The 22,629-nt window shown below is 49.3% G+C and overlaps 1 protein-coding gene across 3 annotated transcripts in view; it reads left to right on the forward strand.

The window, feature by feature from the left end:
- The first annotated feature begins 321 nt into the window (after positions 1-321).
- GOLGB1 (golgin B1) overlaps positions 322-22,629 on the forward strand; it is an 88,290-nt gene continuing 65,982 nt past the window's right edge. For 2 of the 3 annotated variants that reach the window (XM_083699696.1, XM_083699694.1), the window contains exons 1-13: positions 322-440; positions 5,205-5,309; positions 6,891-7,043; positions 8,719-8,862; positions 9,731-9,850; positions 11,275-11,397; positions 11,582-11,695; positions 13,804-14,200; positions 15,622-15,719; positions 15,853-15,943; positions 18,860-18,933; positions 21,927-22,020; positions 22,388-22,461. In XM_083699696.1, the coding sequence (XP_083555822.1) occupies positions 5,220-5,309; positions 6,891-7,043; positions 8,719-8,862; positions 9,731-9,850; positions 11,275-11,397; positions 11,582-11,695; positions 13,804-14,200; positions 15,622-15,719; positions 15,853-15,943; positions 18,860-18,933; positions 21,927-22,020; positions 22,388-22,461 (1,572 nt within the window). In that variant the 5' untranslated portion in view covers positions 322-440; positions 5,205-5,219. The remainder of the gene's footprint in view (positions 441-5,204; positions 5,310-6,890; positions 7,044-8,718; positions 8,863-9,730; positions 9,851-11,274; positions 11,398-11,581; positions 11,696-13,803; positions 14,201-15,621; positions 15,720-15,852; positions 15,944-18,859; positions 18,934-21,926; positions 22,021-22,387; positions 22,462-22,629) is intronic. The other variant, XM_083699695.1, reaches the window with a different exon arrangement.

A 22,629-nucleotide genomic window follows, 5' to 3' on the forward strand; every position in this document is an offset into this window, starting at 1 on the left:
AAGACAGCCGCCGTCGCCCGCCCACCCTGATTGGCCTACAACTTCAGACCCGCCTCCGCAGCGCGGCCGCTGATTGGTTCCCTGCGCCGGTGGAAGGGGGAGACCTCGCTTCCTGATTGGCTCCCTGCGTTTTGTTTTCGTGCGGCTCGCTTTGTGGGAAAGAGAGGGAGGAGGAGAGAGAATCCCGCCCTGCTGATTGGCGGACGCGCAGGTGGCGCGACGCGGTTGCGCCGGCCGCGGCGTCACCCCGGCAACGGCCCAAGCCCTGCGCTACGGTTGGAGGGGTGCTCCGTCCGTCTAGGAGCTTCCCGGGTTCTGATTGGACGAGAGGCGGGAGCTTGAAGGGAGCAACCCGGAAGCGCCGAGGGGACAGAGACCAGGGCACTTCCGGTGCTGATGTGGCCGGAACCCGGAGAGGACGCGGGCTGAGGAGAAGAGCGGTGAGTCTGCTGCCGGGCCCGGCCAGGCAAGGCTGCCCCTCTCCGCCCAACCCCTGAGGGAGCTCGCCGAGCCCTTAGGCTGCTCCTGCGGTGGGGGGGGGGGAGGGAGGCGCGCAGGCAGAAGTCCCCCCGGTGCAGCTCAACGGCCGTTGAACTTCGGCCTGCTGTGCGGCTGCTAAAACTGCAGGGGGCGGCGGCAGCAGCAGCTGCTTTTCCTCCTCTGTTGGAGGGAAGAAGGCAGAAGTCCAACAGGGGCAGCCTCAGGCCGGCCCAGGCATGGCTCAACCGGTAGAGCTTAATCTCGGCGCGTGGCTCAGAAAACCGGGGTCGGACTAGATGACCCTAGTGGTCCCTTCCAGCGCCACAGTTCTGTGGACCTGCGGCATCCTCAGGCCAGCGTGGCTGCACCTGTTGAACCTCGGCCTGCTGAAGCTGGGAACGGAGGGGCAGGGGTGGGAAGCCACTCTCTGTGACCCCCACCTTCTCAGCTGCCTTCTCAAAAGTGCCCACGGAACTGCCCAGCCTGGCATGTCCCTCACAGCAGATCCCTTCCTCTCTCCAGGCCAGGTTGCCATGAGCTCTGCATCCCTCTGCTCCTGTGTCTTTAACGGCGGCTTGGTCACCCTTCTCACTGCTCTGCTTGCAGGCGCCTGCCCATCAAGGCACAGGAAAGGCCTTACTGTTTGGGAGCGCCATTTGGGTCTCTGTTGCCTTGCAGGTGTTCTTTAAAGGCAGCCTTGCAGCAAGATTTACTACTACTACTACTACTAATAAAAATTTATTATTTATAATCCTCTCATCTGGCTAGGTTTCCCCAGCCGCTCTGGGCTGCTTCCAACAAAATATTAAAATACAGTAGTCCATCAAACATTAAAAGCTTCCCTAAAGAGGGCTGCCTTCAGATGTCTTCTAAAAGTCTGGTATTTGTTGTTCTAAGCAAACTCTAGCTTAGGGCCCCACTCTCTTGCCCCCCCCCCCCAAATTAAAGAAAAACAACACCTGGATGTACATTTCCAAAATATAAGATAACAAATTAGTAAAATAACACCTACATACAGCAACGGTGTTTTGTGTTGTGTAGGCTCCTATGATGCAAGTCATGGGCCCCGCCTGCTAGCCTGCTCCCCAAAATACCCCTGGTTTGCTTCTTTCTATGTATAGGGTGCCTGCATTCCGCATGAACTGGTTGCAGGGCCATATGTGCAAATGGCTTGAGACACCTATTGGGTCCATAAATGACCATGTAGCATATATTCAACACAATAAAACAGCCACAATTTGTTGTGGACAACGGACAGCTGGATGTATAAAGGGCCTCATTACCTTGAGTAGCTTAGGGCCTCATCAAACCAAAATCTGGCTCTGTCGCCACCCCTGCAGGTGCTGTTTAAAGGCAGCCTCCTCTTCTCAGTCTCTGCCCCTTCAAGTTCCCATAAGCTGGAAATTGTTAGTACCTCTGCTTGTCTTAGAGGGACACGGGTGGTGCTGTGGGTAAAAGCCTCAGCACCTAGGACTTGCCGATCGAAAGGTCGGCGGTTCGAATCCCCGCGACGGGGTGAGCTCCCGTTGCTTGGTCCCTGCTTCTGCCAACCTAGCAGTTCGAAAGCACGTCAAAGTGCAAATAGATAAATAGGGACCGCTTACTAGCGGGAAGGTAAACGGCGTTCCGTGTGCTGCGCTGGCTCGCCAGATGCAGCTTGTCACGCTGGCCACGTGACCCGGAAGTGTCTGCGGACAGCGCTGGCTCCCGGCCTATAGAGTGAGATGAGCGCACAACCCTAGAGTCGGACACGACTGGCCCGTACGGGCAGGGGTACCTTTACCTGCTTGTCTTGCTGGTTCCAGTGCACCAGTTTGACAGCTCTCATGTGACTTGGGGTTGCTTTCACACTGCATGGCATTAGCCTGGCTCTCAAGTAATGCACAAATGAGCAAATGTACTGGTTCCCTGAGAGCAGGTTGCAGCATCCCTCCCTCACCTGGGGCTAAGCCAGGAGTGAAACTAGCCATGAGCTGTAACTGGGGTTTGCTCTTGGTTTACCACCCATGGTTCGTCTTAAGTCAAACCACAAAGCTGGGTTCACACATCATGCAGACCCAAACCACGGCTTAGCCTCTGATAGCGTTGCAGCAGCAGTACCACGACCATCACTCCAGGAACCCGCACGTTTGCTTGCCTGCTCAAAGCCATGGCTTGGGTGAGCGTTATATGCAAACTGGGCAGCTACGTTTGAAACCAGGAAGTGGCTAAAATGTTCCTTAAGTTTGTAATCTTCCATTCTGTGCCAATGCAAACGAAGAGTGGGCTGTGGCCTCGGTTACTTTGACAAGCTGGAATTAAGCAAGGCGTGTTTTGTTCTATTTACTTATAAAAATATAGAGTGCTATTTCATTAAGAAAAAACTAAAAGCAGTTCACAACAGAAATAGCTAAAAACATGCGGTAAAAATGTACTAAAAAGTTAAAAACAGGCATCAGTTAACCAGTGTGGAAAGATGTATTCTTACTTATGCCATTTTTAAAAGGTGGGTTTTTGGGGAGAGGGTGGGTGTTATTGGGTTGTTTTTTTGATTATGTATATTGTGGTTTTATATTTTGATTTTATTCTGTGAACCACCCTGAGACCTCCGGGTATAGGACAGTGAATAAATTCAATAGATAATAATAATAATACTTGCCTGCTGAATCTCTGTTGACAGAGTATTCCGCAATACTGGGTGGGTGACACTAAAAGGCATGATTTCTCATTATCAAGTGATCTTTTCTTGATAACAAGGCATAAACATTCTGGAAGAGCAGAAGCAGGTGCCTCAGGCTTATTACCTTAATTAACCTTCTGCAGAGGAGTTGCCCCAAGGAATCTGTTTGGGTTGTCACTCACCTGGTCTGATGAATCGCTGCTTACTTGACTGAAGGGCTGCTTTGCAGAAGGCTCTGTGTTGGAAAAGCACAGGTGTGCTGCCATGTGAGACAAAGAGGTATCTGATTCACCACCTCTAAGTGTAGCTTTCCTAGAGTGAAGTGCCGTAAAATGCAACGTTTCCCAAGCATGCATTTGTTGTAATTCATACAACAGCCCAGTAAGGTCAGCCAATATTATTATCCCCTTAATACAGGTAGCTGGGCAGCGATGTGGGGCAGAAAAGAAATCCCAGTGCTTGCTTTTTCTGTGGAAAATTTTCCAGTTTGTTAGTTCATTAGTAACAATCAATGAATGGTAATTTCAAATAAACGTTAGACAAGTTTGGCAGTTTCAAGGTTTTGTAGTAAAACTGATGTGCTACGTTAGACCACTCTCTAGGGCAGGGGTAGGCAACCTAAGGCCCGGGAGCTGGATGTGGCCCAATCACCTTCTCAGTCTGGCCTGTGGACGGTCCGGGAATCAGTGTGTTTTTACATGAGTAGAATATGTCCTTTTATTTAAAATGCATCTCTGGGTTATTTGTGGGGCATAGGCGGCACTTGGTGAGTCTTGGCAGACTTGGACCAGGGACTTGCTGATTCACAGCACAGTTTCTTGGCCACACTCATGCCAGTGAAGTCAAACAGAATTAACAGCTTCTGAGAAAGTGCTTGTTGCTCTCATGCCCAGCAGCCCCACCCAAGGCAGTTGAGCAGGAAACTCTTTATCGTCAATGTCCGGGTAGCCTTTGCTGACGTTCTGGCTTGTGTTTCAGGAGCAGGCAGTGTCCCCTCTGCTTCCAGCAGGTCAGTTGTGAGTATCTGACCAGGGCAAGAACACCATTTATTGGAAAGTCAGGAAACTGTTTTTATAAATAAAGGGTGAGGCAGCAGGAACAGGGAATCCCCTCCCTGCCACCGTTTAAAGGTACCTTCAAGCGGCGGCGTAGCTGGGGCGTTCCAATGCTGTTGGATTGCTGCTTCCACCACCCCTGACCTTTCACAGTGGGTCTGATGGGAGTTAGATTCAGACCATGAAGGTTGTAAAGCCTGTCAGGATATTTGGTTTTGATTCTGCAGCACTTGAAATGGCCATGTTTTGACTGCTGTAGGGAAGCAGTGTGGGTGTTGAGAATGCAGGTGACGAGATCTGGGAATCTGTTCGCTCAAGGCCGCTGCCTCTGCCCATCCTCCCTCTGCCTTTCAGGGTTTCTTGGTTCTGGTGCAGCAAGTTCAGGCTTGAAAGTCCGTCTTTGGAACATCCCAAGCGTAGTGTGCATTCCTCACTCACACATTTCTGTTTTTAAAATAATTTGTGGCCCATGGTTTACCTGAAAGGATAAATAAAAGGATTTGATTCCTTTTTCAGCTTCTGCAAGCTTCCTAGCCTAGTTGCTTGGAGGTAACTCTGTAGGCTGCCAGGCAGGGGCCCATTTAGAAACCTGTGTGAAGAAAGGATCTAAGGAAATGTCCTTTACCCCATCTTCAGCTGTGAGGCACATTCCTGATTTCTGTAACCCAGTGAAGTGAATTTCCGGCTTCTGACCAAGGCAAACACTTGGCCTGAGGTGGGCGGGTTGTGTGTGTGTGTGTGTGTGTCATTCTGTTTCCACGGGGATGTTTCATCCTGGACAGCAGCAGATGGGGCTGTCCCTTATTCCATGCATGCTTGAGATGTCTGGATGCTTGATTCTGTGCGTGGCCTTGGGCAATAAGCAAGTTCTTCCTTGCCTCTTTTGGCTTTTGCTACAACAGCATGGCGGAAGCACATTCCCTGCACATCGACTAAACCTAGCCCCAAAACTTTCCTTTTTGTGTTTGTGCTGACATCCACTTTCTCCTCCTTCTTCTCTGTCCTGCAAGAGCTGGAGGCTCAAGATGCTGAGTCGCTTGTCGGGACTGGCCAACACTGTCCTGCAGGAGCTGTCAGGGGAAGGAGAGGCTACAGAGGCTGCAGATCTGCCTGATGTAAGTAGCTTTTTCCCAGCCGAGGCCTGCTGCACAGTGGGTGTGGGGAAGGAAGGGTCCTTGCAGCATGCATGTGCTTCTCCCGAGTTGCCAGCTGGGCTAGGAGGTCCTGGCTGCACACAGGCAGCCGAAAACAAGGAGGGCATTTGGGCTCAAAGCCTGTGCCTTAAATTGTCTTGGAAACAGGCAGAAGACAGCATAAATACTGGTGATGAGATGCCTGCATTGTGGGGGATTGGACCAGATGACCCTTAAAGTCCCTTTCCATGCTACAGCTATGTGATTCTATAATGACCTGCGCCATACACACTAATTCTGTGAGAAGATGAGCTGCCACCTTCTGCACTGGCTCCTGGCTCCACCATAGAGACCGTGGGGCATTCATTAGTAGATAAGCCTCAGCTCCAAAGCCACCAGTCCGGAGGATCCCCACCCCCAGCTGTGTTTTCAGTCCTGCAGTCCAAGCAATATCACACCATTTACAGCAGCTTCACACATGCACGTTCGCTGCCTGCTTTCACACCCATTGTGTCCTTTAATTACCGATGGTCCACAGCTGAATACAGTGGTACCTCTGGATATGAATGGGATCCGTTCCGGAGCCCCGTTCGCATCCTGACATAAATGTAGCATGCGTCTGCGCATGTGCGGGTCACAGTTTGCCACTTCCGCGCATGCGCGTGATGTCATTTTTTAGTGTCTGCGCATGCGCGAGCGGCGAAACCCAGAAGTAATGTGCTCCATTACTTCTGGGTTGCCGTGGAGTGCAACCCGAAAATACTTAACTTGAAGCTACTTCAGCCCGAGGTATGACTGTATGTGAATAGCGTTCTCTCAGAAGTGTGCCAATTGCGGTAGCCCGCAAGTTCTGTCTGTGGTGCTTGGTTTGGGATGGCGCATTCATAGATGCCATCACCTGGCGACCGCTGCATGAAGTGTACATCTTTGTGTGAAGCAGCCCTTGATTTCTCAAAGCTGTTTCTGATTACCGCCCTCCGGGACTCTCAGGGCAAATCCACACCATACGTTTAAAACACGTCCAGTGCACATTTAAGCCCATGACTACCTCCCCTCCCCACTGCCCCAAAATCCCGAGAACTGTAGTGTGTTAAGGGTGCTGGGCATCACAGCTTGGTGAGGGGGAACTATAATTCCCAGAGTTCTTTGGGGAAGTCATGTGAAATGCCTATGGCAACATGAGAACAGGCCTTATCTGTGGTGGCTCCCCATTTGTGGAACGCTCTCCCCAGGAGGGCCCACCTGGCATCTTCATTACATATCTTTAAGTGCCAGGTGAAAACATTTCTCTTCAACCAGGCCTTTGGCTGATTAAAGAGTGTGTGGCTTTTTTAAAAATGTGTTTGGGTGGGGTTTTTTGGTATTATGTTATGTGTTTTGCGCTTTTATTCTGTAAACTGCCTTGTGATTTTTGGATGGAGGGCAGTATGTACATTTTATAAACAAAAATAATAATACGGTGCGGATCTTCCGCCGCCAGATGTTTAGTCCTAGGGATGAAGCCAGATGTTGGGTCCTTTGGCCATGGAGTTGTTACACAGAGTTCTTCTTGTTACCCCGCAGGGGCCGGTCCTGGAGCCCAGCCAGCACAATGGGGAGGAGATGCCAGAGGACGTTCTGGAACGGCTGGGCCACATGGAGAGGCTGGTGGCGCAGCTGAAGGACCTGGTGCGTGAGAAGGATGCTCAGCTACGGCAGAAGGATGTCCTGCTACAGGTACCATTCCTCTGTGGGAGGCATCACTGCTCAACTCTTCCCTAACTGGGAACCTTTCGTCTGCTGCGACGCTTAAAATTGCAAAACTGAGATGGGGGTCAGGAGGCCATTGAGCCCAGCCTCTTGCCCCACTGCAGGGCCTTGGCTCACGTCAGCCTCTGTGGGGTTGGCCCACAGCAGCGTCCCAGTCCCACAAACTGCAGATCCTCTTCTGTCTCTAATTCTCCAGTGTCAGGCTCAAGGGATTCTCTCCTCCCCGGGCAGCCTCCAGGATCAAAGAAGAAGCAAGAAAGTTCATTTTTATGGTTTTATTCAATAACTGTGGAGCAGAGCAAAGAATCTAGTTCTGGGCACCATTAGGACATTGCTCACTCTGAGCTCCTCCCCTTCCTTCCTTCTCCAACAAGAGTCTGTAAAGCTACGGGATGCCACAGGGTTCAAACTCCGCAGTGTCCTTTGTTCTTGAATTCTGAGTGATCTGTGAGTCCTTGGAGGAGGAGGAGGAGTTCCCAGACTCTCTAAGGATGTGTCTGCTGGCTGCTCTCCAACTTCCCCTCGTTCTCCCACTATCTCGTAGCTTGGCAGTTCTTCATGCAGCTGCAAATCAGCCCTGTCTCCTTCTGCTCTTGAAACTGCTGGAGAAAGGGGTGGGGTGTGCCTCTTCCCACTCTCCCCTCCTCTTCCAAAAGCAGTTGAGGGGATGGAGGGGGCAATTCCCAGCCCTCCTCTTCAGTCCAGTCCCTGACCTCCAGTGGAGAAATGGTATCCTCAGCATGCCAGTGGCACTTTGTTCCTAATGGACACTCCTAACAGACACTCCCAGAGGTATCATATAGGTGCTGAATAGCCTTGGGGACAACATAGGGCCCTAGGGTACCCCATAGCATAGGCACCAGGGGCCCAAAGAGCAGTCTCTCAGTGCAACTCTCTGGACACAACCCTACAGATAGGAATTGCAAGAAAGGGGATTCCAATGGAGCCTTAGGAAGAACATTCTGATGGTAAGAGCCATTTGGCAGTGGAATGGACTCCCTCAGGAGGTTGTGGACTCTCCTTTCCTGGACGTCTTTAAACAGAGGTTGGGTGACCCTTTGTCCTGGATTCTTCAGCTATGATTCCTGCATTACAGGGGGTTGGGCTGGATGACCTTTGGGGGTCCTGTGAATGGAGCCTCCACCGTGTGATGCCACCAGTACCTATCCCACAGGGTTGGTCCAGGAAATAGCCATGAACAATCGTGTTGAAAGCTGCTTGGAGATTGAGCAAACACAGCAGGGTTGGGCTCCCCTTCTCCTTTTCCCTATAAAGGTCATCCATCAGGGCGAAGGAGGCTGATTCAGTCCCCAAAACCAGGCCTGAACCCAAACTGGTGTGAATCCGGATAAGCAGTCTCATCCAGGAAGAACTGCAGTTGTCCTGCCACGACTTTCCCAGAAAGGGAGTATTTGCACTGGGTTTTAGTGGTTACAAGCTGTTGGGTCCAGGGCTGGCTTTTCCAGAAGTTGTCCTTTTAAGGCGGCAGGTGCTACTTCCTCATAGGGCGAAGCATTCCTAGACCCCCTCATTATGGGTGTTAACTTCCCCCTCTTCAAACGAGGTGTGGGATGGGTGCCGTTTGTGGGTGCTCCGCTGCTTTGAACATGCTGTCACTCTATGTAAAAATTCCCTCCTCTAGGAAGAAAAGCAGGCTGCGGAAGCCAAGCTGCGGAAGCTGAAACTGCAGGCCAAAGCTAAGCTGGCATCTCAGAGCAAGCGCCTCGAGCAACTTTCAGAACAGGGAGCAGCATCTCCCGCAACGGACCCTCTTTCTTCCACAAAGGTGAGACTAGCCAGCCTCCTGGTCCAGAATCTCCTGGTCCAGAATGCTTATTCTGCTTTCTATATGGCACACCTTTTTATTTCTGGACCTCACCTGCCCTCTGTACTCTCAGAAGCCATTCTTTGCCCTGAGAAGTAGCTCAGCCATACAGCCGGTTGCTGAAACACTTTTGTCCCTATTCGCTGCTTGTGTCTCTTGTCTGCTAAGCCGTGGCGGACGCTAGTGAGCTGCATGGACCTGAGATCCTCCCACATTGCCATGAAGTCCTTGCTTAGGTCCCCTCTGGCTTCTGATTTGCCTCCCCAGGTACCTCTCAACAAACTCCTCTCCCCAGCAGAGGCAGATGTGCCTCTTTTCACATCTAAAAAGCTTTAGCTACAAGATTAAATTACGAAGAGCCCAGGGAAAACCCATGTTAGTGTCCTTTTAAAAAAAAAAAAACTTTTATTAATTTTCCAATAAAAAACACCCAGTTAACATATCCAATTATAATCCAATTAAAACAAAAAACTAAAATAAAAAAGACCAAGTTATAATCCAAATTGTATTTGTTGATTTTTGGGGCTCTGCATAGTCTGGACCTCTGAAGCATATCTCCAAATCTCATACCTGTCTCTCCTCGTTGTTTCCATATCTTCCACATCCCAATTTTAATGCTTTAAAGTTCTCCATCCCTGGCTCTACGATTCTCAATCATGTCAGATATCATATATCCTTTCAAAGCCATGTTTGTGTTCTAATAAAGCTAATGCGTTAAAAGATACTCAGAAGTGTTTGGCCAGTGGGTTGACCGAACCTCCTCTTTCCCAGTCAGAAGTATGCTGTTCACAGATCACTCCCTTTCAGTAACTTGCTGCCTCCTTTTCAGAGTGACCAAGGGACACGTGATGAGCGGGAAGAGGAGACAGAGCTTCTGCAAAGGCGGTGTCGGGAGCTGCAGGAAGAGCTGGAGGCAAAAACAAGAAACCTGGAGGAAGCACAGGCCCAGGTAGGGAGGAAACAACAACAACAACAACAATTATTATTTATACTCTGCCCACTCTGGGTGGCTCCCAACAGAATATTAAAAACCACGATAAAACGTCAAACATCAGGAGGAGGTTGTGGAGGCTTTTTGCGGTATCTTAGTTGCTTCTTTTGGCATTCTGGGACTCATTTGAGCAAGGGCAGAACTTGGAATTGTGGCATAGAGGTTAGAGAGTTGGGCCAGGACCTAAGAGACCAGGGTACAAATCCCATGAAGCTCACCGCGTCGCCTTGGGAGTCTGTCGCTTCCTCTCAGCCTAACCTACCTCGCAGGGTTGCTGTGGGGGTTAAATGAGGAGGGAGAGAAGCACGTACGCCACCTTGAGCTCCTTGCAGAAAAAGGTGAGATGTAAATGCAATAAATAAATAAATGGAACTCTCTGTACGTTGAGTTGGGTCGTGGCCACCTCCTGCCACTGGCTTCTCGGCAGCTTATTCTGAGATGCATTCAAAGGTAATGCCTCAGCGCATTGAACAGCACAGACATAAGGAGATACTTCTTCAAATGGCACATAGTTTAACTATTGAACTCCCATCTGCAGGAGGCGATGGTGGTCATCAACTTGGATGACTGTTGGAGAGGATTCGGCGATTTGAATCCCCGCGACGGGGTGAGCTCCCGTTGCTCAGTCCCTGCTCCTGCCAACCTAGCAGTTGGAAAGCATGTCAGAGTGCAAGTAGATAAATAGGTACCACTCTGGCGGGAAGGTAAATGGTGTTTCCATGCACTCTGGTTTTCGTCACGGTGTCCCTTTGCGCCAGAAGCGGTTTAGTGATGCTGGCCACATGACCTGGAAATCTGTCTGTGGACAAACGCCGGCTCCCTTGGCCTGAAAGCGAAACAAGCACCGCAACCCCAGAGTCGTTCGCGACTGGACTTTACTGTCCAGGGGTCCTTTACCTTAACCTTAGGCCACGTCAAAGTGCAAGTAGATAAATAGGTACCTTGCTGGCGGGAAGGTAAACGGCGTTTCCGTGCGCTGCTCTGGTTCGCCAGAAGCGGCTTAGTCATGCTGGCCACATGACCCGGAAGCTGTACGCCAGCTCCCTCGGCCAATAAAGCGAGATGAGTGCCGCAACCCCAGAGTCGGCCACGACTGGGCCTAACGGTCAGGAGTCCCTTTACCTTTACTAGCTACAAAGGCTATGTTCACTATTGGAGGGAGTTTGCCTCTGAACGCCAGTTTCCGAGGGATCACAAGCGGGGAGGATAATTTTGTTGCCTGGTAATTTTCAGGTCCTGTCTGTGGGCTTCCCATAGACAGGTTGCTGGACTTGATTTAAAATACTAACATGAGTTTTTTCGCTCCTTGAAAATCCTTTTTGACTCCCAAGGCACAGGGCATTCCTGCTAGCAGCTTTTTAACTTGTGTATTCTCTTGGCAGCTCAGCGCTCTGCAAGAGGAGGTTCAGAAGAAGGACTCTCTCCTCAAGGAACAGGCCCACCAGCACCAGGCTGAATTGCACCAGCTAGCCGCCCGTTCGGACCTGGAAGCAGAAATGCAGCAGGTGTGTTGGCAGAGGTTTGGGGGTGAGGGGTGAGATATGCGCTCCAATCTGGGCCAGTAAAAGGGATTGGAGGGCTCAGGCGAGGAGAGACAGAGACAAAGAAGCCCACAAGTGAAAGGTCCGTGCTGTGATCTCTGGATTTGTGCCTCTGAGCCTGGCAAAACTGGTGTTCTCTCTGTCTCAGAACCTGCGGCTGTTGCAACGGAAGCTGGAGGAGCAGGAGGCAGCCTTGCTGGGGCGGACACAGGTGGTGGAATTGTTGCAGCAGGAGCTGAACATTACTGAAGAGCAGAAACAGGTACTCACATTCAGGACGATAAGAGCTGGAAGGGGCCAGAAGTTTCCACTCCCTTTGCTGCAGAGCGGGACTGACCACCCATCAACTCTTCCCATCCTTTGCCTGTTGGTGGATTCTAACACTAAACCTGGAGCCCAGTGTGTGACAAGCTGTGATGCAGCACATTCTGGCCCAGGGGTCAGCAAACTTTTTCAGCAGGGGGCTGGTCCACTGTCCCTCAGACCATGTGGGCTGGACTATATTTTGAAAAAGAAAAATATATATGAATGAATTCCTATGCCCCACAAATAATAATAATAATAATAATAATAATAATAATAATAATAATAATAATTTATTTGTACCCCACCCATCTGGCTGGGTTTCCCCAGCCCCTCTGGGTGCCTTCCAACAAAGACAAAAAATACACAAAAATGTCACTCATTAATAACTTCCCTAAACAGGGCTGCCTTCAGATGTCTTCTAAAAGTCAGATAGTTGTTTATTTCCTTGACATCTGATGGGAGGGCGTGCCACAGGGCGGGCGCCACTACTGAGAAGGCCCTCTGCCTGGTTGCCTGTAGCTTTGCTTCTCGCAATGAGGGAACCACCAGAAGGCCCTCGGTGCTGGACCTCAGCGTCCGGGCAGAACGGTGGGGCTGGAGTCACTCCTTCAGGTATACTGGGCCGAGATAATAAAATAACTCAGAGATGTATTTTAAATAAAAGCACACATTCTACTCATGTTAAAACACCAGACAGGCCCCACAAATAACCCAGAGATTCATTTTTTAAAAAGGGGCACGTTCTACTCATGTAAAAACACCCTGATTCCTGGACCATCTGTGGACCGGATTGAGAACGCGATTGGGCTGGATTCGGCCCCCTCCGGGCCTTAGTTTGTCTACCCATGTTCTAGCCAATTGTCCACAGAGCAAATACCATATTTTCCGTGTATAACACTCCTATTTTTGGGTGAGGGGATTGAGCAGAGTTGTTGAGCTTTTTTGCGGGGTGGGGGGGTGGCACTGCCGCAACTCAACCTGCAGCCACCTCCATTGATCGTTTGAACGCACACCGCCAACAACCTGCATGCACACCAGATGCAACCGCAGCTGATTGCATGCACACCTCACCACTGCCGTAAATAGAATGCACAATTACCACAGCCAATCATCAGCAGGCCTTGCCACAGCAACCAATCACACGCCCATTCGGCGCTGCCAGTCTCCTCCTGGCTGCTGCCACCAATCGCACGTCCTCCCTCTGCTATCCGTGTATAAGACGGCCCACAGATTTGCCTGTTGTTTCTAAGGAAAGCATCTTATACACGGGAAAATACGGTAATCACAGCATATCAGCATTTCAGGGAAGTCACATACATCAGCGTAAAGGAGGAGACTTCCCCCCTCCAAGACTCCAGGGGGAGAATTCTCTATAGACTGTTGACAATGTCTCTGTGACATTTAATTCTGCAGTACAATACAATCGCATCTTACTATAGTGGTACCTCGGTTCTCAAACGTCTCCGTTGACGAATGTTTCGGAACCCGAATGCCAAAAACATGGTAGTAAATGCTTCCGTTTTCGAACGGCTTCTGCTGCGTGTTTTTCAATTTTCTCAGTGGAATTCGCCGGTTGCCCTTTGTGCCTCGGTTTTCGAATGTTTTGGAAGTCGAACGGTCTTCTGAAATGGATAACGTTCAAGAACCAAGGTACCAATGTATTCAATTTGTATGCCACCCTCCGTCTGTAGGTCTCAGGGCAGTTCATAGCATAAAAATACAAGATGAAACACAAAATGCACAAAACAAATTCACAAACCAATAACTCCCCTTCCACAAACATATTGAAAAGGATATAGGATGTCAAACAGCCAAAGGCCTGATTAAAGAGGAACTTCTTTGCCTGGAACCTAAAGGTGCATAATGAAGGCAACAGCTGAACATCCTAGGGGAGAACATTCCACAAACGGGGAGCCATTGCAGAAAAGGCCCTGTTCTTGTGTTGCCAGCCTCCAGACCTCTTGAGGGGGAGGCACACAGAAAAGGTCTTCCCAGGGTTCTGTGCATGCACAAAAATCGCTTTGCACCCCTGACAGGCGTGCGTTCTCCTCTTTTCTTCCCAAGGTCCTCTCGGAGAGACTCCAGAAGGTGGAGGAGGAGCTGGATTCCCTGCACAACGCCTCTGCTTCCGAGAGGCAGGAGTCCCAGTGCCTGGTGGAGAGGCTGGAACTGGAACTGGCAGAGCAGAAGCTGGCCTCCCACCGCTCACAGGAGGAGGTGCAGCGGCTCTCTCAGGAGCTCGCCCAAACAAGGGTGGACTGCGAGCGCCAGAGCCGAGATGCGGAGGAGAGACACGTGCGGGAAATGGCAGAGAAGAGCCAAGAGATTGCTGCGCTTCAAAGAGCAGAGCAGGATTTGCGCTCCAGCTACGAGGCGCAGCAGTCGGAGAACGCCCACCTGCGGCAGAACGCAGAGCGGACACCGGAGCACTCCTCTGAGGATGGCTCTTTGGCACAGCAAGGTCAGAAAGCAAGCCTTTGTCTGCAGAGATCGTGGGGGTTAATGGAAATAGGCCTGAATTCTTGAAAGGACAAATCCTGGAACCTTGGGAGAAGGAAGCAGTTTTTCCAGTTTTGCTTCTGTTCACTGTGTTGGAACGATCAGTCCTAGATACAGTGGTACCTCTGGTTGCGAACGAGATCTGTTCCGGAGGCCCATTTGCAACATGAAAGGAATGCAAACCGCAGCAGTGCATCTGCGCATGCGAGGATTGTGATTTGCCGCTTCTGCACATGCATATGATGTCATTTTGCGTGTCTGCGCATGTGCAAGCAGCGAAACCCAGAAGTAACCCTTTCCGGTACTCCTGGGTCGCCATGGGGCGTAACATGAAAGAATGTAAAATGAAGCGGACGTAACATGAGATTTGACTGTATTTGTTCTTCTGTTTTTTTTTTTTTTTAATTACATTTATAAACCACCTTTTCCTCTAAGGCGCTCAAGGTGGTGTACATGGTGCTAGGACCGTCCTACTCTCATGTAGGACCCTGGCAGAGACACATGCCCGACTGGCATGTTCTCTCCCTCCTGGTCGATCGGGAGCTTCAAAAGCCACCTTCAGCCTGAACATCACAGTGACCAAGAGGCATCAGCACACTTACAATCCTGCAGAGTATTTGCAGTTTGCGTAACAGAACTCAATAGCACAGCATTTTGGCTAATCTACTTTATTTACATATAATACCTTCGGAGCTTTCTGACTTAGCTCCTTCCTCTTTCTCATCAGACAGCAAAGAGAGAAAGCACAAAGGACAATAGTCCCACTTCACGGAACGCAGTAACATAAACATCCTGTCTCTGTCACTTTCCACTATGTGGAATGAAAACGTACACCATCATGTGATAGACAACAATCCCATGACTGCAAACACAGAGCAGGAATCCTAACACGCGGTTCACCTTCCCCCCTCCATTTTATCCTCACAACAACCCTGTGAGGTGAGCCAGGTTGAGACACAGTGGCTGGCCCAAGGTCGCCAAGCAAATTTCATGGCTGAGTGAGGATTCGAACCCTGGTCTCCCGGGACCTTGTCTGACACTAGTTACGCCATTCGAGGCTTGAGTTTGGCAGCATTTGGGGGGTTTGCTTGGGATGGCGGTGGTGCATTGGTTTGAGGAACAGGTCAGCTTGCAGACCCGCCATCCTGATTGCTGTGCCTGCTGGCAGCCTCTGTCTCCAGGCTTTTGAAAGGGGCCCGAGGGCAGCTCTCAGAATGGAAGCTTGTCCTTCTTTTACAGAGTGAAAGCTGAGTCCTGGTGACACCCACTCATTGACAGAAAAGCAGATTCCGCAAGTGTAAGGTGCAGGATGACACAGCCCTTTGTTGGCGCTGGGGCAGAAGAGGTGGCTGGGAAATTAACTTTCTGCATTTGTTTCCCCAGGGGAGCTCCCAGAAAGGCCCAAGGAGTCTGACCATTCACAGGCCGAACCCAAATCACTTACAGCTCAGGAAGCAAAGCAGTTGTCTACGCCGAGCGAGGTAACTGCTTCCCCGAAGGCCCCAACGAACCAGGGAGGGGGGCAGACCAGTCCCTTCATCACTCCATTCCATCTATTTCCCACATCAATCTGCAAAAGTTAATTTGTGTTCCATGTGTCTTTCTGCTCTCCAGCTGGCCACTGGAGAGGACGCAGCAGCTTTTGCAAGAAATGCCTGGCAAGATGAGGAGCGCAAGACTCTGGAAGCTCTGCAAGCTGAAAATGGTACCTTTTGTCCTCTTCTTTCACCACTTTCCACCTTCTAAAACCTGTTTGTGATCTGCTTTCTCCAGCCAGGGCTGTGTGGCTTCCCCCCAGGAATCCCGTATAAATAGATTAAGATAAAGAGCAACTGCTAATGGTTCCAGGGGAAGGGAGAAGACCTATGGGTTCAATGGGCTGGAGGATGTTGATACTCATAAATATACCACCCTTGATCCAAAGATCCCAGGGCGGTGTACAACATTAAGAACATACCTTACGCAGCAGAATAGTAAAAACATAGTACACAGTAAAACAATACACAGCATATTAATAAAATAATCATCAAAACAACTCCCTCCACCTATTCACAAGAAGAAGAGTTTGGATTTGATATCCCGCTTTATTACTACCCTAAGGAGTCCCAAAGCAGCCAACAATATCCTTTCCCTTCCTCCCCCACAACAAACACTCTGTGAGGTGAGTGGGGCTGAGAGACTTCAGAGAAGTGTGACTGTCCCAAGGTCACCCAGCAGCTGCATGTGGAGGAGCAGGGAATCAAACCTGGTTCACCAGATTACGAGTCCACTGCTCTTAACCACTACACCACACTGGCTCCACAAGATACACCACAAGATAGATAGATAGATAGATAGATAGATAGATAGATAGATAGATAAACTTTGTTCGCATTAGCCAACAGCCATAGCAACATAAAACAAGCAATATATGCAATTAAAAAGACAGCAATGGGTAAAAAGGACAATCAAATGACCAAAATTATCGTTCAGATAGTGGCCCTTAATCTCACTGCACGCTGGATAAACCTAGCAACCTTTGCTGTTGTCTGATCATTTTGATCTGATAAAAGAAAGAACAATGTGGCCGCAGATGGGCGGCCTGGGATGGTAAGTAAGAGTGAGGTGATGATCTCATTCCTCAGATCTTTGCAAAGGGGACAGGAGAACATGAGCCACTGTTTCCAGATGGGGCAGAGCCGTTTTTCAGTTGGAATCTTTGGGTATCTGCCCTCAAGTACGGCAGAGGGCATCACATCCAGTCTGGCCAGTGTGAAGAAGGCACGTCTGTATTTTGGGATAGTTAATTTATACAAATATGGTGCCAGGGAATCAAAATGAGAAGGGGGGAAAAGGCATACCAAGGACAGTGTTTCTTTATAATCTCCCTCCACCTTTAATAGGCAAGAGGTTATTTAAGGCCTGGGCAAAGAGGAATGTTTTTGCCTGACACCTAAAGACATGCAGTGATGGTGCCAGGTGAGCCTCCGTGGGAAGAGCATTCCACAATTGGGGAGCCACCACAGAAAAAGGCCCCGTTCTCGTCTAACCCTCTCTTGGGAAGGTGGAAAATAGAGAAGGGCCTTGTATGATAAGACGCTGAGTTTTTGTCCAGCTTTCCAGCCCCTCTCCTTTGCAAGGGCCCAGGGTTGTGGGTAGATGGCACCCTTAAAAAGAAACTAACCCCCAACAGTGTATTCAATGGAACACTCACTGAACCCAGTTAAAATTCCTGCCTGCTGGCTTGCATGTGGCCAACCAAAAGCAGACCCAGTTCTTGAGTCCTGTGCTCCAACTTGGACTTCGCCTCTTGGATCAGGGCCTTTCAAGGTCTCTATGCACACACACATCTCTTGTGTGTGCTGATCTTGTACAGGGTTTGCACACAGCCGGGATAATTCACAGTGTTCTTGGCAAAGATCTTGACACAGCTAGACTTCTGAGAGATTACGATAATCATGTTTGTTGCAGCGCAAGTGGGTGTTTGCGCTTGGAGGGGGTGGTACTGTTCTATTGTTAAGCTGGATGGGTTTTTAAGATTTCACATGCAGATGTGTGTGTTTTTAAGGCAACAGCTAAATAGACCCTTAACAACCTTGCAAGGGAGAGGCCCCCTGTTCTCCTGTGATCCGCCTCTTCTCTAGTTGAGAATTCAGGAAGGCAGGCTCAGGATCAGACAGAGCACCCCAATTTGAGACTTTTTTATCTTCGGGGCCAAAGAGCAGATCATTTCATAGAGGTTTATGGAGTGATGTGTGGCATGGAGAGTACAAGGACTCAGGGACATCCTAGGAAGCTGAATTGGGATGCGGGTGGCACTGTGGATTAAACCACAGAGCCTAGGACTTGCCGATCAGAAGGTCGGCGGTTCAAATCCCCGCGATGGGGTGAGCTCCCGTTGCTCGGTCCCTGCTCCTGCCAACCTAGCAGTTCGAAAGCACGTCAAAGTGCAAGTAGATAAATAGGTACCGCTCCGGCGGGAAGGTGAAGAGCATTTCCATGCGCTGCTCTGGTTCTCCAGAAGCGGCTTAGTCCTGCTGGCCACATGACCCGGAAGCTGTACGCCGGCTCCCTCGGCCAGTAAAGCGAGATGAGCGCCGCAACCCCAGAGTCGGTCACGACTGGACCTAACAGTCAGGGGTCCCTTTACCTTTAGGAAGCTGAATCTTTGAAGATTCGGGGCAGATAAAACCCCAACCCTTCTTCATAGTTAAACTATGGAACTTGTTCCAGAGGTGAAAGGGGATGGCCTCAACCTGGATGGCTTTAAACGCAATGCAGACAACTTCATGAAGGCGATTATGCTAATAACCCAAGTCTCCTTTAAATTGCGCCATTTCCCTGAAATGCTCCCCTCCCAGTCTTCCCGTCCTCATCTTTCCAGAGAGCCTCAATCCTGGTGAGCTTTTACTTTCCCTCGAGAAATCGTCGCTCTTGAGAAGCGTGTCCCGGTGCCATCACCTCTTCCAGGACATCTTGTAACCCTCCTTTCTCTAGAGAGGATATGAGCTCATGGCCTGGCCTGGCCTGACACCACTCCATTTACAGTTCTGACCCCAAACTCCGGCCTCCTTCCAGATCCCGCTTCCTCCTTGGCTGCTGCTTCTGATTAACACCTCTCCTCCCTCGTCTCCCTTTTCAGAGACCCTCCGCTCCAAAGTTGCCATGCTGGAAAAGAGGCTCGAATTCCCTGTGGTTTCGGCAGAGTCAAACCAGGTAACCTGCGAGCAAAAGTAGAATGGACGAAGAAGCCCTTCTAGTAGGCTAAGCACCTGGCCTGAGAACGGCTCCTGCTAAGCTGCCCTCTTGGCTGCACTCAGCAATCCTCTTTGCTGGGTTATTATTAGGAGGCTTAATATGGGACACACAGAGAGAGAACACTTAGGAATTTCACCTGGAGTTTTGCCCACCCTCTTAACTGGGCTTTCAGAGCACTGCTGTTGCATCCTCAGAGGTGACCCTTCTCCCCTTGTGTTTGCCTTACGTATTGTAATAATAATAAATAATAAATTTTTATTTATACCCCACCCTTCCCGGTTCAGAAACCAGGCTCAGGGAGCGGCTAACAACAAATTTTCCTGTTCGTTAAGTCTTCCAATGTCCCCTTTCATCTGTCTACAAAACAATTGAAGATTGATTGCAATTGCCATGCCTAGCTGATTCTCTTTTCATGCATATACAACGGCCACAATGGATTCTAACAGTTTACTCTTTCATAGGTACCACGTACAGTACCTAAAAGCATCTAGTTCTGTACTGTATAAGACAGGTACGGGCCTTTTCAGTTTAGCTAGGCCATAGACTCAAAACGGAACAATCAAAATGCAGTTTTATAAAATTATTATTTTCTCCAGCACCTGTTGGGTCAGACAAATGACCTCGTTCAGCATCCTGTTCCCAGTGGCAAACCGGGTACCCCCAAGGGAAACCTGCAAGGAGACCCAAGCGCAAGAGTCCTCTCCCCTCCTGTGCCTTCCGTCAACTGGAATTCAGAAGCATCGCTGCCTCTGGTTTTGAGGCAGAGCAGAGCCATAAATGGCTAATAATAATAATAATAATAATAATAATAATAACTTTTTATTTATACCCCGCCCTTCCTGGTTCAAAAAACCGGGCTCAAGCGGCTAACAACAAATTTAAAACACTGAATTGATGCAACAAAAAACAGCATAAAATCCAGTATAAAACGTGAATAACAATAAATTCAGAATTCAGAAATCAATTTAGGGGGGAAATCCATCCAATAAACATTAGATGAACACCAGGGCTAGCTGGCTAAATTAGTTCTATTTGGGCCAGCGAGGAGACCAGGGGAGAATTAGCTGTGGGATCCCAGAGCGGGTAATCTTCATAAAAAGGGGAGGGAAGGAAGGGGAATAAAAGATCAGGCTAAGTTCAAGTTGAAAGCCAGGCAGAATACAGGCCCGATGGACGGAGGTTAAATCCTGCAGGGCCCTGGTCTCATGGGACAGAGCATTCCACCAGGTCGGAGCCATCACTGAGAAGGCCCTGGCCCTGGTGGAGGATAGTCTGACTTCCTTAGGGCCCAGGACCTCTAAACTATGGTTATTCATAGACCTTAAGCTCCTCTGCGGGGCAGACCAGGCATACATTTTGCATGTGCAGAGTATCTTTCATGCTCTCAGCTTTTTCTCTTGGCAAGCCGTTGCTGTTCCCTGGCCCCTCTGCAGCCAGACGGTTCTTCGGGAGAGCCAAAATGCACACCTGCCTCTAATTTCCACTGGCAAAGAACAGCTCTCCTTTTCACCTGTCGTGAATGAGAAACTCCTGCTGTATTCGCATTAACGACTTCTCATTTTTTTTCTTGTAGCTCAGACATCATTCATATGTGTGTGTTTGTATATGTGTACACACACACACATATACCCTATTTTTCCATGTATACGACTAGATTCCTTCCCCTAAAAAATAATGTCAAAAATTAGTGGGCGTCTTATACTCTGGGCCATCTCCCCCCATTTTCTTAAATCTGAGTCCCCCAAAATAGGGGGCGTCTTATACATGGGGGGGTCTTATAGACGGAAAAATACGATATGTTTATCATTGGCATTTGAAGGAACACTTATCAAAATGACATCTTGGGGGTCTTTTTAGGAGCAAGTGTCCGACCAGTAGATTAAAGCGAACCATAAAACTATTATTATTTTGTTTCATAAAATTTATATTCCGCCTGATGGTTGTAAAAAACTCAAAGTGGTTTCCAAACAGACAATAGCCACAAATCTATGAAAGGAGTTCTGTAGAAATGACTGAGAGTGACGCAAAGATGTCTGAAAGTTATGCCAAGTGTGGCTTACTGTGCTGCAATTGGCTCCCCTGAACCCTGAATTCTGGCATCACAAACTTGCCACTGCTGTCGGAGGAAGCCCAGCTCTTGAGGGTTACTTGCCTTGTGGAGGGGTCTGCTGAGGTTTCCCCCCAGCCTGGTTTCCCCCCAGGCTTCAGGCTCAGCAGAGCAAAATATCCTCCTATCTGCAGGCAGGGGAGCCATGAGATTTGGTCAGTGATGAGTCACAACAGTCTGGAAGGGCAGTAGAAAGGCTTCTCGCGAGGAGCTTTGAGGGTGTGGCAAATGGTTGCTGCAGGAGGGGAACAAATTCACTAGGAAAAACAAAGCTGCGTTAAAAAGGGAGCACCAAGCTGAGGTTATGAGAATTCTTCATATACAGTCGGCTTGTCCCCTTGATGTGGGTTTTTCTGCAAGGGAGACAGTTTCTAGTGCTGAAGCCAGTCTGGTGGTTGGTAAAACTCAAGACCAGTTTACCTATGAGATCAGCTTACCCCACACATGCCTAGTCCTCCGCTTCAATCGGCAGAGCTGCCGCTGTTACAAGTGGGACAAAAAACTCGATATTTTAGTAAGGCAGCACCTACACTTTGGAACTCCCTGCCGATTGATAGCCGGTAGCGCCGTCACCAAACTCTTTTTGGCGACTGCTAAAAGCATTGTTGTTTAGACAAGCCTGCTCAGATCTTTAGAAAGTAGATACGAATTTTAATCTGCTTTTAGCCCATGGTTATTTTGAAAGTTTAAATTTATTGTTCTTAATTTATTATTTCTTTTTTTTTTTGTATAAGCTGCTTTGAGGTGTTTGGTAGTTGTGTTTTTTTTTACAATCGAGCAGTATACAAATTTTATAAAATAAATAATAATAAAACGCTTCCCTTTCTCTTCTCTTTTCCCCCAGAAGGTCAGCTGTGCTGAAACAGGCATTGAAATGCAATCTCAGGGGGCTTTGGGGCTGCCGTCTGGAGTTGATGACCCCTCCCCTGGGCCTGGCAGTAAGCATCTCGAAGCTGTGTGTTGCAGGCATTGAGGTGGGGAGGCACTCAGGGCGCAGGTGGAGGGGCCTCGGGTGGCCTGCTCTCGCCTTCCCACAAGTGGGGAGCCACCACAGAAAAGGCCTCGGGACCTCTCACGGAGGGAGCACACAAAGAAGGGCATCGGAGGATGATGGCAGGGACTGAGTCAGTTCATATGGAGAGAGGGGATCCTTGACGTATTGCGGTCCTGAGCCGTTTAAGGCTTTGTAGGTCAAAACTGTCACTTTGAAAAATCAATAGCAATAATTTAAAACTTTCAAATAGTTGAAAGTGCCACAAAGCTGGCTTTTTCTGCAGCTGACTCTCTCCTGTGTTCTTTGGCTAGGTGTGCCTGACGGTCTGGGAAGCAACAGCGTTGAAGGCCTCTGCTCACCAGATGATCCTGTTGCCTTAGCTCAGGTAGGAACCAGAACCACCCCCCCCCCGCCCCGCTTCCATCTCCTGGATTTGCTTTCTTGAATTATCTCTCTCTCTTTTTTTTTAACAAAAGCCCTGCAATACTTTTCCTCTTCCCTCCCTGTCCCTTTCCCCTTGTGTGTTGTGTTTGGTTAGCAAGGGACTGTCTTG

The sequence above is a fragment of the Podarcis gaigeae genome (genome assembly GCF_964106915.1).
Source record: "Podarcis gaigeae genome assembly, chromosome: 10".
NCBI classification, from domain to species: Eukaryota; Metazoa; Chordata; class Lepidosauria; order Squamata; family Lacertidae; genus Podarcis; species Podarcis gaigeae.